A 13,670-nucleotide genomic window follows, 5' to 3' on the forward strand; every position below is an offset into this window, starting at 1 on the left:
GTTTCTGTTAGTAACTGGGTTAAAATTCAAACCAGCTCTCAACCTCTCACTTACCCTGCTAACTCATGATATTCTCACTGCTTTCTAAAGATCCCTTTGCCTTCTAATCTGAGCAGTAGCGGCTCCTAGATCATGTGCACCGGATAAGTTCATTTCTCTAGCTAAATAGAAACATGTGCGACTTCACCGCTTGCTCGAAACTCCAAGTAATAAACCCTTTGACCAGACTAGCTTAGTATCTTGTCTTGATTGTTAGCATTCGTACTATTATTAGAGATAGACAATAAGATTTGAGGGGTAAGTTCTTGTTTATTTGTAATTCCTAGCATGTTGCCGGGTCATTATATTGTAATAAGTATTACAAATCAAGATTTTGGCTTAATAAAAAGCTTATTAAAAAGTTTTTTTTTTTCTTTGTATTTTTTAACGAAAAGATTTCCAAATGGCATTTAATGTCTCGGAGCTCCGTGTTGCGAAATTCAGACCCATTACTGCCATTAGGGAACAGCAACTAATCAAAATGTTTCTCTATTTGCACAAGGTTGTCATATAATTAGAATATTGTCTTGTGTATGGAATAAGTTGTCGACTAAATGACATCTTTTGCATGCAATTTTCTCTTGTTTTATTTTAATGTTATGAAAGAAGCGCAGGTGTTCGTAGTTGGTAGCCTCTTTCAAAATGTTCAAGACCGGAAGGATACTGGCTTCCGTCTGTGACGTCACATGTAAAGCGTACGTGGCACAATCCCGTAGCGTATTATGGTCTACAGTCCTATAGCGCGGATACATCGTGACGGCCATATCTTATTCCTTTCTTTTGGTGTCGAACACGATGGCTAAGTCGTCTTCTCAGGCCGGATCGTCGCCTTACAGTGAGTACATCAGCAAGGCTGAAGACGTCGCCGATCAGATTCTTCGTAACAGCAAACATGTGCTCCCTCATTTCGCGCGGTTTTGTCTGATCTCGACGTTCTTCGAAGATGGATTTCGGATGTGGTTCCAGTGGGATGAACAGCGTGACTACATGGACCAGACGTGGCACTGTGGCTATGTGCTTGGAACGCTTTTCGTGCTTTACAATTTAGTTGCGCAGTTAGCGGGTTGTGTTATGGTCTTATCGAGACAGAAAGTTGAAATCGCCGTGGGAATGTTGTCGTCTGTTATTGTAGTTCAAGTAAGCAATTCACAGTATTACTTGTGCTTTTATTTTTCATCCTTTTCGCCCTCTTTTTTATTTCTTTTATAACATGTTTAACCAGTTGGAGGAGAATTGTTGTTTAGTCGTCGACCCGCTTTAATTTGTGGAAGGAATAAAAATATTCGTTTCCCATTCAGCGTCGTTTGAAAATTTTACCAGTGGACGGATCGGATCACGTTTCGCTTTCCAGTTAAGGTTATTGCATTGGGCCCATTCATCATAATCAGAAATCGAACAGCATAATAAATAATTTAGAGTAGCAGCAAATAAACTTAAACCCAACTATCTGGTAATGTTACCTTACATAATTTTTCTCTTCCTTTTCAGACCCTGGCTTATAGCATCCTTTGGGATTTCAAGTTTTTGCTCAGGTGAGATTTCCTGTAGGCGCTAATTAGTGAACTTTAACCTATCGTTTTACCATAAAATTTTCTTTTGTACAAGCAATCACACGAAGCCATCAGATTTTCGTAAAATAAGATGAAAATTTCTCCAAGATACTTTGCATGCTGTCATTGGTCATTTGACTGCTGTTTATATTGGGTGCTTTCCATTACATATACCAGACCAACCGTCCAGGAACCAGTGGGATTAACCTAGGAAAATGGAATGTCGTTTTTCGGTCAGACCTGGCCAACCAAAAGAAATGGCTCCTAGGATTTTGTACCGATTAGAGTGAGTCACCTCTTGAGATGGTCACAAATATCCTGGTCGGACCACACCAACATGGACCTTTCCATTTGACTTTGGACCAAAATGGATTTTTGGCATAATGGAAAGCACCTATTCTCTCTGGCCCGAAAGTGTTGTTAACCCTGAGACTACAATGTGGGCACAAGTTTTCTGTGAGTTAGTAGTCAATGAGGCAAAGCTAAGTTTTCTATTGCTCATACAAATCAAGGGAAAGAAGTCATTGTTCTTGAATGCAGTGTGTAGACCACAGTTCTGTACCTGGCACCTTTTTATGAATCACAGGTCTGAGATTTTTATCCTGGAAGGGTTTGCTTGGATTTTCAAAGAAGACTGCAATCTTGGACAGAATAAAATGGAACAATTATCCCCCATCCCCCCAAAGCAATGATGAAGGTGCAAAGGAGCAAAAATGCGCCATTTTGGCATCATTGAAATGGGTGGAGGGGTGGTCCAGATGTTCCATTTATTTTGTCCAAGATTGTATTTAAGGTTTCACCGTGACAAGACAAAGGGAGCCAGTAATTAGGAACTAATATGTCAACGCATTTATCGGCAGTACAAGGAGGTGGTGTCTGTCGCAGTCATGCGCGTCAGAGCTCAATGGTAACGCTGATAGCCTAAGTTTAGGTACTACAAGTAGTGTGTATTTTGATAGCAATGACTAAATAAAAGCGTTATTCTAACCCCAACTTTCCAGAGTAGTATTGGGATTGATAACAAATCATATTAGTGCTCAAAAAGCTCAGTACGAACATGCCATTGGAAAAAAAAGAATACCAATCGAAGCACTGAGTTTCAGTACAAATTCCTGAAGACAACTTCAAATTTCACATTAAGCGAGATGTTTAATACAGAACAATCTATCGTATTTCTCAGGAGCTGATCAATAAAACTATGGAGTCTATGAATAGTTGTATTACTGCCATAATACGAAGTAATGACGAAAGACTGAAGTCAATAAAACTACTGTTCTCTATAAGCACTTACACTGTGTTAAAACGATGCGTACACGTTTAAGTGACGGTTTACAACATATTTCCTACGATTTATGTTGGTTTTTGTACGGTTCAAAACGGTTTTTGACGATTTTGGCGATCAATAAAATAAAAACTGAACTAAGAATGTTATTTTACTGCCCTGCTACAAAACCGTGCTAAACCATAAAAAATCGTCAATAAAAATTTGTAAATTGTTGAATTTGATTTCAATGTAGATAAAAATCGTCCAAGACTCTTTTTTTACAAAGAAAACTATTCTACAGAAAGAAAATACTCCAATAGACAAATATCCAATAACTGCCTGAAAAGTTAAGGCTCTAAAAATAATGGATTGAAAGCGTGAGGGCTTAAGTGGCGCATTGGAGTAGCGCGTAAGTCACGGGTCTCACGAGTGTGAGACCGTTCTCCTCTTCTGCTGTTTTTCTTTTTCTTTTTTTTTTTTTCTGCAGGTAAGTTGAAATGTTCTCTTTTTTTGTTGTAAAATCTGCTGGCAAACAATGCCAGTGCACAGCTATCAGTTCACTCTGTCTCCCTCACATCAATGAACCCTCCCACCATGTACACCATGTACCACATATTGCCACCTTGTCAGAGGTGCAAAAGAAAATCAACTTGTGAAGGTATCGATAAGGTACTTTTAAAAGGACCGCAATTCAAAATTAAATTCTGAAAAACTAAGAAAGCGAGCTTAATCAGAGATGTGCAACGTTTAATATTTTTATTTCCCGCACACGCAATACCAACAATAAAAGATATATTCAGCTTGGTTAAAGAAATAACTTTGCTTTTGGCCAACACTTCAACACGCACTTATGCATATTCAGTTTTCATATTAATAAAGTACATGACACACTAAAAATAAACCATGTTGTGATTTTATTTTAATTCTGCTTGAATCGCTCACAGAGATCATCAGATTTTATTTCAGCTAACGTTCTTTTCCCTTGGTTATGGAACGTGCGACAACAGATCAGATGTGATCTGCATAGCAAATATAGCTTCTTGTAACGCCAGTGTGGTCCTCAGACAATCTTGGACAGAATAAAATGGAACAATTATCCCCCATCCCCCCCCCCCAAAGCAATGATGAAGGCGCGAAGGAGCAAAAGCGCACCATTTTGGCATCATTAAAATGGGGGGAGGGGTGGTCCAGATGTTCCATTTATTTTGTCCAAGATTGCAGATCATATCTGAAGATGCACAGAAATTACAGAAACTAAGGAACAATATCTACATATATTTTTAACTTTCTGTTTTCTCTTCTCTAGGAACCTTGCCCTTGCTGGTGCCTTGTTACTTCTTCTGGCTGAGTCACGTTCTGAGCAAAAGAGCTTGTTTGCAGGCGTACCATCCTTGGGTGGCAACACTCCGAAAACATACCTACAGCTCACTGGACGAGTTCTTCTTGGCTTCATGTTTGCAACCCTCATCAAGTTTAGGTTTTCTTTTGTCTACATTTTGCAGGATGTAGTAGGTACAATTCTGATGGTCCTAGTTGCTGTGGGATACAAGACCAAACTTGCATCCTTGGTGTTAGTTCTTTTGCTCACCATTATAAATGTCTATATGAATCCTTGGTGGATGTACCACTCACAGTCGCCATTGAGAGATTTCCTCAAGTACGATTTCTTCCAGACCACTTCTGTAATTGGTGGATTGCTGTTGGTTGTTGCCCTTGGTCCAGGTGGTGTCAGTGTCGATGACTATAAGAAGAAGTGGTAAAGCGGGAAAAGATTGATGTAGACATTTTTCAACAAACAGGAGTGAATTTTAATCATAATCCTTTCAGTTATTAGCTCAAGATAGTGGTTCTTTCTGCCGTACATAATTTCCATTGAACACTGTAAGTTTTGAGAAACGTGGGTACAGTAGTTTGTCACTATGATATCAGTCTCCTAGTTTAAATCCATTATTTTCATCAACAATGTAGATTTGTCAGTAAAGAGAAAGTTATGGTGGTCGTCCTGGAATGCAAAGGGTTAAAGGAATGAATGTTTGTCAAACATTCTCATTTTGGAGGGTTGTCCAGTACACCTGAACTGAGTCTGATCGACTAAGATGGTTAACAACCCAACACACCAGAGGTTTTGTCGCAAGATACAACTCGTTCTGAGTTGGATTATTGCAACCCATCTCATGAACAGTCGACCTGACTTTTTTTGTGTGTATTGGACATGGGTGTAATTTCACGGCTAACTTGTGAAGTCTTATAACTCACTTGAATAATGTAAAGTGTATGGGTTTGTGCTTTCAGAAAATTGTGGAAGTTGTACATGTAAGTCTATGCTCCCTTTATAGTGTGTATCACTGTGTGGTGCTTTGGGTTTAAAATTCTCCTGTTTTTATAACTTAACTGATTTCTAATGACAACCATCAGATTTATGATACAGATTTAATTTTTGTTTTGCTCAGTGCTTCAGCTGCAATGGCCGCAACATGATTTTTCATGTTTAGTATTACAAAAAGAGTCGTAACTACATGTAATAAATTATAATATTTCATCTCTACATTTTTGGACATTTGTTATTTTGACTTCAGATTTCCTAAGAAAGTTAATTGCATGAATGTCTGTTAACATAAGGCTCTCGTTAACTTTTTCATTAGTTGGTCAGACTTTCCTTACTTTTTTGCAGTACATTTTGCAGAACCATGACACTTATTTTTTAGTGAAAGCTCTAACTGTTGCTACACTGTACATGTATGGGTTGGACAAACTCAGCCAAGAACTCTCTAACAATGCAAACTGAGTCTTATATTTAAACATGTTATGGTTTCTCCCGAGTAGAGAAAATAGTTATAAGGGAACAAAATTTCACTTTTGGAGGAAGGAGGAGCATTTTTGAGTATTTTGATCACACATGCTAGAATATAACTTTTATTTATTGTGTTATAAGATCTGCAGTAGTCAAGCAAAAAAATCATAGTACTTACATTGTAAGTTTGTTTTCTAGTGAAAATTGTTGAGCTGTTGGATGTTGTGGTTCAAAAAACTCTTTGGGTATAAATTCTGATGTAGCTTCTCATAGGAGTCATAAGTAAAGCCACTGTAAAAACCAATGTCTGGAGTATTGGATTTGAAGTTTGTTCACAATATATTCAAGTTTGAATGAAATTTTATATTGTTAAGATGAAAGCACTGATTACAAAAGTAATGTATGTACCACTCATGGTGTTTTGCATGCTTAATACCAGTACTTGTCATTGCCTAATACAAAAATGGTCTGCAAAAGAAACTCTGTTAGTTACTGAATGTGTTTAACTTTGGGGCAAAGTCTCAAAGGGAGTTTTACCTGACCCAGGTGTGATCCAGTCCTGTGTTCATACAGTATATGTGCAAATCTAATTCTTATAAGTATAGGTAATTGTATGAATGTGAGTGCAGTTAAGATTCACACCAAAAGTGGTTTTTGAAAATTATCTCAAAATTGCATAAGCTGTTAGTCGAGTGCAATTTGAAGAATGTTTCAATTATCAGGAGTAGTGTAAATCTTTTATTAATTGCTCAAGGTTTGGTGCAATGACTATTAAAATATGACTGAGAAAACTGACAAAAACATTCAGGTTACAATAAATTGGTCCGCTCTCAGCCAATCATAAAGAAGAAATTTTCAGTCACATATAATAAAGTGTAAAACAGAATAACTCTTTTATGGCAACTGGTGTTATTGACAGAAACAGTTGTGTATAATTCCTTCTCTCTCAGTCTTAAATGATTTAGACAGTAGTTGTTTAATATAGTTTTATCAAAATGAATTAACATTATTGGAATTTGAAGAGTTAAGGTAAACACTGGCTGTTTTTGTTGTTGACATCAATATTGTTTTCTCATTTTTCTTCAAACTGGGAAAATGAAAGATTGTTGCCAGGAACCAGTTGTGATGGTGAATTTCACAAAAAAAGTTTTCATTATTATTACCCTCTCCTATTTCTTTCAACATAATATTAGTTCCTGGTAACCGTTGCCGGGTGTTGGAAGAACATACATGTTGAGGAGAAGTTTTTTATCGTAATCACGAATCCCCAGTTAGATATTGTTTTTTCATTTAGCAAAATAAAATGTTGATAATCATAGCCATATACCACCTCTTAGTTATTGACCAATCAAGGCCAAAATATTTCACTGTAGAACTGTTATTAGGTAATGATTGTGATCATCTAAATTCATTTAATTTTGAAGCTATTGATGCCTGTGCCATTTAGATGCTTAACACGAAGCACTTCCAAACTTCCTCAGTTCAGAAATATGAAGCTAATAATTTATTAATATATAGTTTTATTTTTGTTTTTTGCAACATCAAGTGTATTCTATTACATAAAAGTACAACAAAACTTAATTTTAAAATGATGTAAAGGACAGAGTTGACAAACTCTGACATGGGAAAAATCATGAGTGCATCATTAAACACCCTGAGTTATTATCATGTGGTTCTAACTTGTATTGTGTCCTTTTAACAACACAAACTTTATTTGTCATCAATGACAGTACTGTACTTTTCAAAACCACCCTCAACCAGATAATCACACTATAAAAGCCACAATTACTGGGGAGAGAACCTGCCACAGTGTCAAGATACTAAAAGTCATCTGTATATCTTACCAATGCTCACATCTTAGGCATGCAGAGCTTTGTGTCTGGAGGTAAAAAAAAATTTGATCTCACACCTACATGCCCATTTTGAGATATCACACCCTTAACTCACAATTCTTTCAAAAATATGTTAACTTGAACCAGTGAAAGTAAAAAAGTTAATGTAAGCTTATAAATGATCACAGGTACACTTCCCCAAATTCTCAGATTTTCAAAGAAAAAGTACTGGTTACTGCATTAATTTTGGTGGAAGACACCCTGGGACTCGGGGAGTGGTTAAATGTTCAAAATATCTTCAGAAATCTTTGTAAAAATCCTCAGAAATCTTTGCACATGTTTAGGGCATCCCAAAACTCCTGGCACCCCTGCAGTAAAATCCAGCAGGAATTGAAGATACAATGCTACGAATAAGGCGTAGAATAAGTCGAAATGTAGAAGATATCACGCTGATTATTCCCTCGGTGATGTATCGAATTGTGTCGGTCAGGAACCCAGCAAGTTTGGCATTACAGTTGGCAGGTATGTATCAGTGGCACAGTTAAAATAGTTTGATAATGAACATGTGAATACAGGTTACCAAATTAAGTCTGGTTTGTTGAACTACTCACAAAATTTCTAGTTTTTGTGAATTAAATCAAATCAAAGAATTGCACTAACACTTGACACATGAAGAGTAAACAGGAACTTGTCACAACCCAGTAACTTAGAAAATAAAATCTGGGGGTGCAGTCTGATTGTCAGCCACCAACTAACAATAATAATATTGTTTCCCTAACTAATAATTTTATCCAGTGCACCAAAATTCAAGGGTGGCATGAATGATGACCCCAGATTTCAAATATTTGCACTTTCTTCACTTAAAACCTCCCTTAATTGCAGACAGCTATTTTGAGCATTAGTTTAGGTACAATAACAAGTTACTGTGGTACTTGTGCCTCACTTTATACAGAATTACATTATGGTGATCTATACAATGTAAGTGGGGTTTGACAATACTTGGACTTGTTGACAAGGAGCACATATGTCAGGCTCTGACTTAAAATATAGACCCCTATGATCTACAGTAGTCTCTTGTGCAGCTGTTTCCTGGGTTGTTACTTCCATTTACTACAGGTAGGAGTGTTGCATAAGGAACTAAATATTGGCTGGGTAGGAGACTACCTGTGGACTTGATCTCTTAACAGAAACCACCTGTTGTAAGTGACCAGATGGTATTGCTGTTTCAATGGGTGCAGTGAAATGAAATCACCTGATGGAGGCAAGAGTCATGCAGGTGACTGAAACATTACTGATACAGGATTCCAGATATAGACTACAAGTAGTCCCTCTTTCGCTTAGCCCGTCATGCATGACATAAAAGAAAACCGCGAGAAAAAAATGGCCACGCAAAATCCTGGAGGCGAGGAGCATGCATACATCATTACTTTCAAAGGCATTGTCATCTAAGAAATCAAACTGGTCAACAAATGTAAGAATGATCAAATCATCAGTTCAATTAAGTTTTACAAATATGTTGTTGAGTCAGGAGCATGGCCTTGTCAATTTTTTTTTTTTAATTTTTATTTTTTTTAATTTGAGAACACTCCCTTATCTGAGTACCCTGCTGAAAACACAAGGCACCATTCAGAAATATCGCTTTAAACATGATTGACACTAGAACACTTCTAATACATGGATATATATACGTAGCTTAACTGCATAAAATTTATTCTAAGATTAGTCAATGGATTTCCAAATTAGGTTGAATCGATTAATATGTAATTTTAAGGTACATTTGGTGACAGGTTGGAAACCATCCCTCTTACACTCTAAACAAGACATATTTTTCCTTCCCCTTTGCTGTTGAGCACATGCATGTGATGAACAAGTAACCTGTCATCTCCTCATAAAAAATACACTTGATTTTATGAGCTATGTCATCCTTCTTGAAAACTTTTGAACCAATGCTTTTCATGCTTGGTACATCTAGTGAACATATAGTATCTTCTGAAGCAGTACAAAGACTTCTGCCAATAATCAGGGACACTTCTGCCGACTCTTTAGCAACAGTGACTTCTTTCAAATTCCCCAAGTTGACAACGGAGATTTTCTGATCACACAAGATGAGCAAATAGCTGCTCAGAGTGTACAGTTTGTTAACATTTCCAGGGGATTTCACATCATGCAAGCAAGTCCATTTTTTCAGATCCCAATATTTGATCATTCCAGTGACTTCACAGGAGAACAGGTGTCTGTTGGAAACAGCCAAGGCCGATATGGGTGTACTATGTCCCTCAAGGGTGTGTTGCAACTGATATGTGACCCTGTCCCAAACCTTGATGGTGTTATCTGTAGCACCGGAGAAAATGTGTGAGTCATTAACTACTAATGACCTCACTGATCCCTCATGCCCAGTCAGGATATGAATGCATTTGCAGGATTTTGCATCCCAAATGAGAATTCTCTTGTCAAATGACCCTGAAACCACATGCCACCCAGCTGAGGCTAAACATAAGACGACCCCAGCATGACCAATTAGATCAGTCGCTGCTCCTGTTTCAGGATCCAATGCTTTGATTGCATTACTAAGAAGAGGATCATTTTGTTCAGATCCAGCTTGGGTCTTAGCAAGAAATATCTTGTTCTCCACGACCACCATACAAATGGGAATGCCAAAGTCCTCTGGCAATGTAGTGCGCTCAATGCGCCTTCGTAACAGGATAAAATCCGTCATGGGGTTTAGCAATCTTCCTTCCATAGGAATATGCGAGCAGTCACTTTCTAAATATTTACTGCTGCTGCCTTGATCTGCGACAAAGTGCCATACACAGCGGTTGATTTCCGACACCTTGCCCAGCATGTCTTGTCGGGTAGCATTACCTCCCCAGCGCCACTTCGCGCCCATTTTATGCCCTATCTGGGCACCGGCAGCGTTTATCACCATCGGAAGGGAATTCAGTCGGGATAAGTACGTCATGCATAGAGATACAGCAACCTCTGGCTTGTCCACAAACTCGTGAATGGCCGATGCGATCATAATCTTGGTCGCTAGCACTTTATCCTGCAATTCTTTTACCACACCAAGTGCAACTTGGGCCGCATCTCTTGCCTTGTTGAATTCTTTCCTCGCTTCTTCTGGATCTTCGTTTAAGATTTCGTAGGCATTCTCCATGAAAGCCGTCGCAGCAACCAGTTCTTTCCGCCTCAAAACGTCTAGCTCCTCGTGAAGTTTGCGGAACTCGCTTAGGAGAAGTTGCCTTAACTTTTCATCTGTGGGGCTGCCAGTTTCCAAACGTGCGATCGCTCGATTTGCAATCAGTCCCCAAACTAATTTCAAAGATATTCGAACTAAAGCTATCTCGGCCATTTCGGGGTTAATACTCGGGCACTGATCAACGACGAAGAGAGAAGAATCTGCTTTTTATTTCGCAATCTGTATCCTGGGTGGTCCCGAGTTCTTGCCAACGTGTAAAATTTGACAAGGCATCCTCTCACGTTCCATGTCGGGATCTACAGATTGTAGAAACGACATTAAAACACGACAACACAATTTAACGGGAGAGGGGTAAGAAAAGTAGAAACCACGAAAACGTTTTGATTGAGAACGATGTAACGTCAAGAAATACTATTTGGTACTCTTACACGTATCATATAATACGTATCCTCTTTTATTGATAATCGCAGAAAAGGTTCTCAATGTCTGCGTATAGACGAATTGTTCTACTGAGTCACCCCACCTAGTCAGGCACGAACTCTTCCAACACTGAGATAGACTGGGTACGAGTAAGTCTTGGGGAATCGTTGTAAGATAAGAATCGTTGTTAAATTCTCACGCTATGGCAAAGTTCTACTTGTTGCCGGCCCTTTTTCTTATGCTGTGTTACAGTGTAGTAACTGCTGGATACGAAGGGAGGCAGATTGATCGCGAATGCAAGCCCTTCCCGTACTCGTTCTTTGAGTCGGCCTCAGTTGTGATGGATTTCGTTCGCTGGATCGCGTGGTTCTTCAGAAATTTACTCAGCGCGACTTACTTTCTGCTCAATACTGTAGTCATCACTGCCTGTGAAATCATTTCTAGCATCTTCAGCATTTTTAGACATGCCATCAAGCTGGTGGAATATCTAGGCTACTGCGTGCGAGCAATCTTGCAAGTGAACTACAACTTCGTGTCGTCTGTGTTCGTGTGGCTTGCCAAACTTGCTGGGTTCCTGACCGACACAATTCGATACATCGCCGAGGGGATAATCAGCGTGATATCTTCTACATTTCGACTTATTCTGCGCCTTATTCGTAGCATTGTATCTTCAATTCCTGCTGGATTTTACCGCGCTTTCTATGGAGCATCCTCCGCCAAAAACACCACTGGAATACTTCTGCACCAGTCATATCTGGGATGGAAATACATCTTAAAAACTCCCAGTTCAGCACTCATGACTCTCGTAACGAGCATTAGAGCTGTCATGGAGTGTATTTTAGTGTCAATGTGGAACGCTGGCGTGTTGTTGGTAGAACTGTTGTGCGCAGTCGCCCAGTCGACTTTTCGAGGAATTGAATTTGTAGGGAAATCTGTGCACACTTGTACTGTTTCAGCCTGGCATCAGATTATAACATTTTTGAATATGCTACTACATGGACTGCGATCATTAGTGATTGCAATAGGAAAGTTCTTTCTGTTTGTAGGTCGCACATTTCTGTGGCTGATTACTTTCATTTTCCGTTCCCTTGCACAAGGTGTTTCTACCTTTTTCTCAATGACTGGATGGTTGTTTGCACAGGCATTTAATTGTGTGTACAGAGGTTTGATCGAAGTTGGTAGATGGCTCCTCAGTTGCCTTATCATGCTTCAGAATGTAATAACTGCTATTGCATACTGCTTGCCTGGCGGCAGATGGACTCTCTTGAGCCTTGTTTCGAGCACCTTTTTGATTGCATATGCATGGTCTGCATTGAGAGTAAATGTGTTCACTATCGCCTATGGACTGCTGGAAAGGTATATACAGGGTGTTTTAGCATATCTTGCAACTCTCCAGACTCCAAGCATGCCAAGATTTAAGAAAACGTTCCCTACTCCTGAAGAATCGCGCGAGATGCCCTTGGATGAAAAAGATAGAGACTTGAGAGAAGAGTTAGAAAGAGAACGTGACAAGAATTTATGTGTTGTCTGTCAAACAGAGAATAAGAATATTGTTGTAATGCCATGTCGTCACATGTGTATGTGCAAGAATTGTTGCACTCGGTTGTTTCGAATTCATAGATACCACAGACGGACATGTCCATTGTGTCGTCACATAATAACTTCAACCATGGAAATTTATTCATAAATTTATTCATGTATGTATGTAATTTATTCATGTATGTATGTGTGTATGTGGTATGTGACTTGCTGTACCATTAGAGGCAATACTTGAATCAAGTTATAATTAGGTCCAGTTTAAAATCTTAGTAAAGGCTGGTTTTCACTGGTGCGTAAGAATAAGCACAAGCAACATACGCAGACACAGTAGTTTGCAGCTAAGTAGTGCCTTTTGTTAGAAGATTCTCGTAACAAAAAGACACTAATTATCAGCATCTTACTGTGTCTGTATATGTCGACTTTTGCTTATGCTTATGCACTAGTGAAAACCAGCCTTCACGAAGGACACTATTAGGCAGGAATAACATGTTATTAGAACCAGTAATGTGCCCCACAGTGTTCAGTTAGCAAGAATTGGTTCTTTGATAGGATCACCGCAATTTTGGAATAATATTCACTATTGACTTTGCACTTGTTCCCTTTGACTGGGTAAATTGAACTACTTTCAGAAATGGAAAGGGCTCAGGTCAATACTAGCCAGACTAAAACAACTTACGGTTCTACTACATTCCATGTTCAAAACAGATTTTTAATCTGCCAAAATTCATGTCTTTTTTTCAACTTGTGCAATTATTATGCATAAGGTTGTATGCACAGTCTGCCAATGTTATCATCAGCATGTGTGTTCATACAACTTTAGGAAGGCACCATTAAATGTTATTTTCAGAATCTTCATGACAATTGACAATTGAACTCTAACCTAGCAGTCAGTTGTCAATGATTTGTTAATTTGTTAGTATTTTAATTTTACTGACAACACTTAAAAAGTGTTTGTGTTGACTGTTTTGAGTGTCCCTTGTTGGTTAAAGAGAATTTTGCTAGAGTGAAATTTCATTCTCAGAGCCAGCTGTCCCTCTTA

At 38.5% G+C, this 13,670-nt stretch overlaps 3 protein-coding genes across 3 annotated transcripts; 2 read left to right on the forward strand and 1 right to left on the reverse strand.

Moving 5' to 3' along the window:
- The first annotated feature begins 589 nt into the window (after window positions 1-589).
- On the forward strand, window positions 590-7,309 carry LOC145495678 (surfeit locus protein 4 homolog). Its single transcript, XM_081475303.1, has 3 exons — window positions 590-1,176; window positions 1,528-1,571; window positions 4,160-7,309. The coding sequence occupies exons 1-3, from the start codon at window positions 835-837 to the stop codon at window positions 4,611-4,613; spliced, it is 840 nt and encodes a 279-aa protein (XP_081331429.1). The 5' UTR covers window positions 590-834; the 3' UTR covers window positions 4,614-7,309.
- A 131-nt stretch (window positions 7,310-7,440) lies between these two features.
- On the reverse strand, window positions 7,441-10,825 carry LOC145495646 (uncharacterized). The gene has a single exon (XM_081475273.1). The coding sequence runs from the start codon at window positions 10,823-10,825 to the stop codon at window positions 9,281-9,283; it is 1,545 nt and encodes a 514-aa protein (XP_081331399.1). The 3' UTR covers window positions 7,441-9,280.
- Window positions 10,826-11,283: 458 nt separating this feature from the next.
- Window positions 11,284-13,486, forward strand: LOC145495657 (uncharacterized). Its single transcript, XM_081475284.1, has one exon. It carries the CDS (start codon window positions 11,295-11,297, stop codon window positions 12,777-12,779), a length of 1,485 nt encoding a protein of 494 aa, XP_081331410.1. The 5' UTR covers window positions 11,284-11,294; the 3' UTR covers window positions 12,780-13,486.
- The last annotated feature ends 184 nt before the right edge of the window (window positions 13,487-13,670 follow it).

Source organism: Orbicella franksi, chromosome 1, assembly GCF_964199315.1.
Source record: "Orbicella franksi chromosome 1, jaOrbFran1.1, whole genome shotgun sequence".
Classification (NCBI taxonomy): domain Eukaryota; kingdom Metazoa; phylum Cnidaria; class Anthozoa; order Scleractinia; family Merulinidae; genus Orbicella; species Orbicella franksi.

What these genes read in the sequence shown, in the direction of transcription:
- LOC145495678 (XM_081475303.1), top strand. Translation starts at nt 835, where the DNA reads ATGGCTAAGTCGTCTTCTCAGGCCGGATCGTCGCCTTACAGTGAGTAC. An exon ending in CGTCTGTTATTGTAGTTCAA is followed by an intron (nt 1,177 to 1,527) that starts GTAAGCAATTCA and finishes CTTCCTTTTCAG; the next exon opens with ACCCTGGCTTATAGCATCCT. An exon ending in GATTTCAAGTTTTTGCTCAG is followed by an intron (nt 1,572 to 4,159) that starts GTGAGATTTCCT and finishes TCTCTTCTCTAG; the next exon opens with GAACCTTGCCCTTGCTGGTG.
- LOC145495646 (XM_081475273.1), bottom strand. Translation starts at nt 10,825, where the DNA reads ATGGCCGAGATAGCTTTAGTTCGAATATCTTTGAAATTAGTTTGGGGA.
- LOC145495657 (XM_081475284.1), top strand. Translation starts at nt 11,295, where the DNA reads ATGGCAAAGTTCTACTTGTTGCCGGCCCTTTTTCTTATGCTGTGTTAC.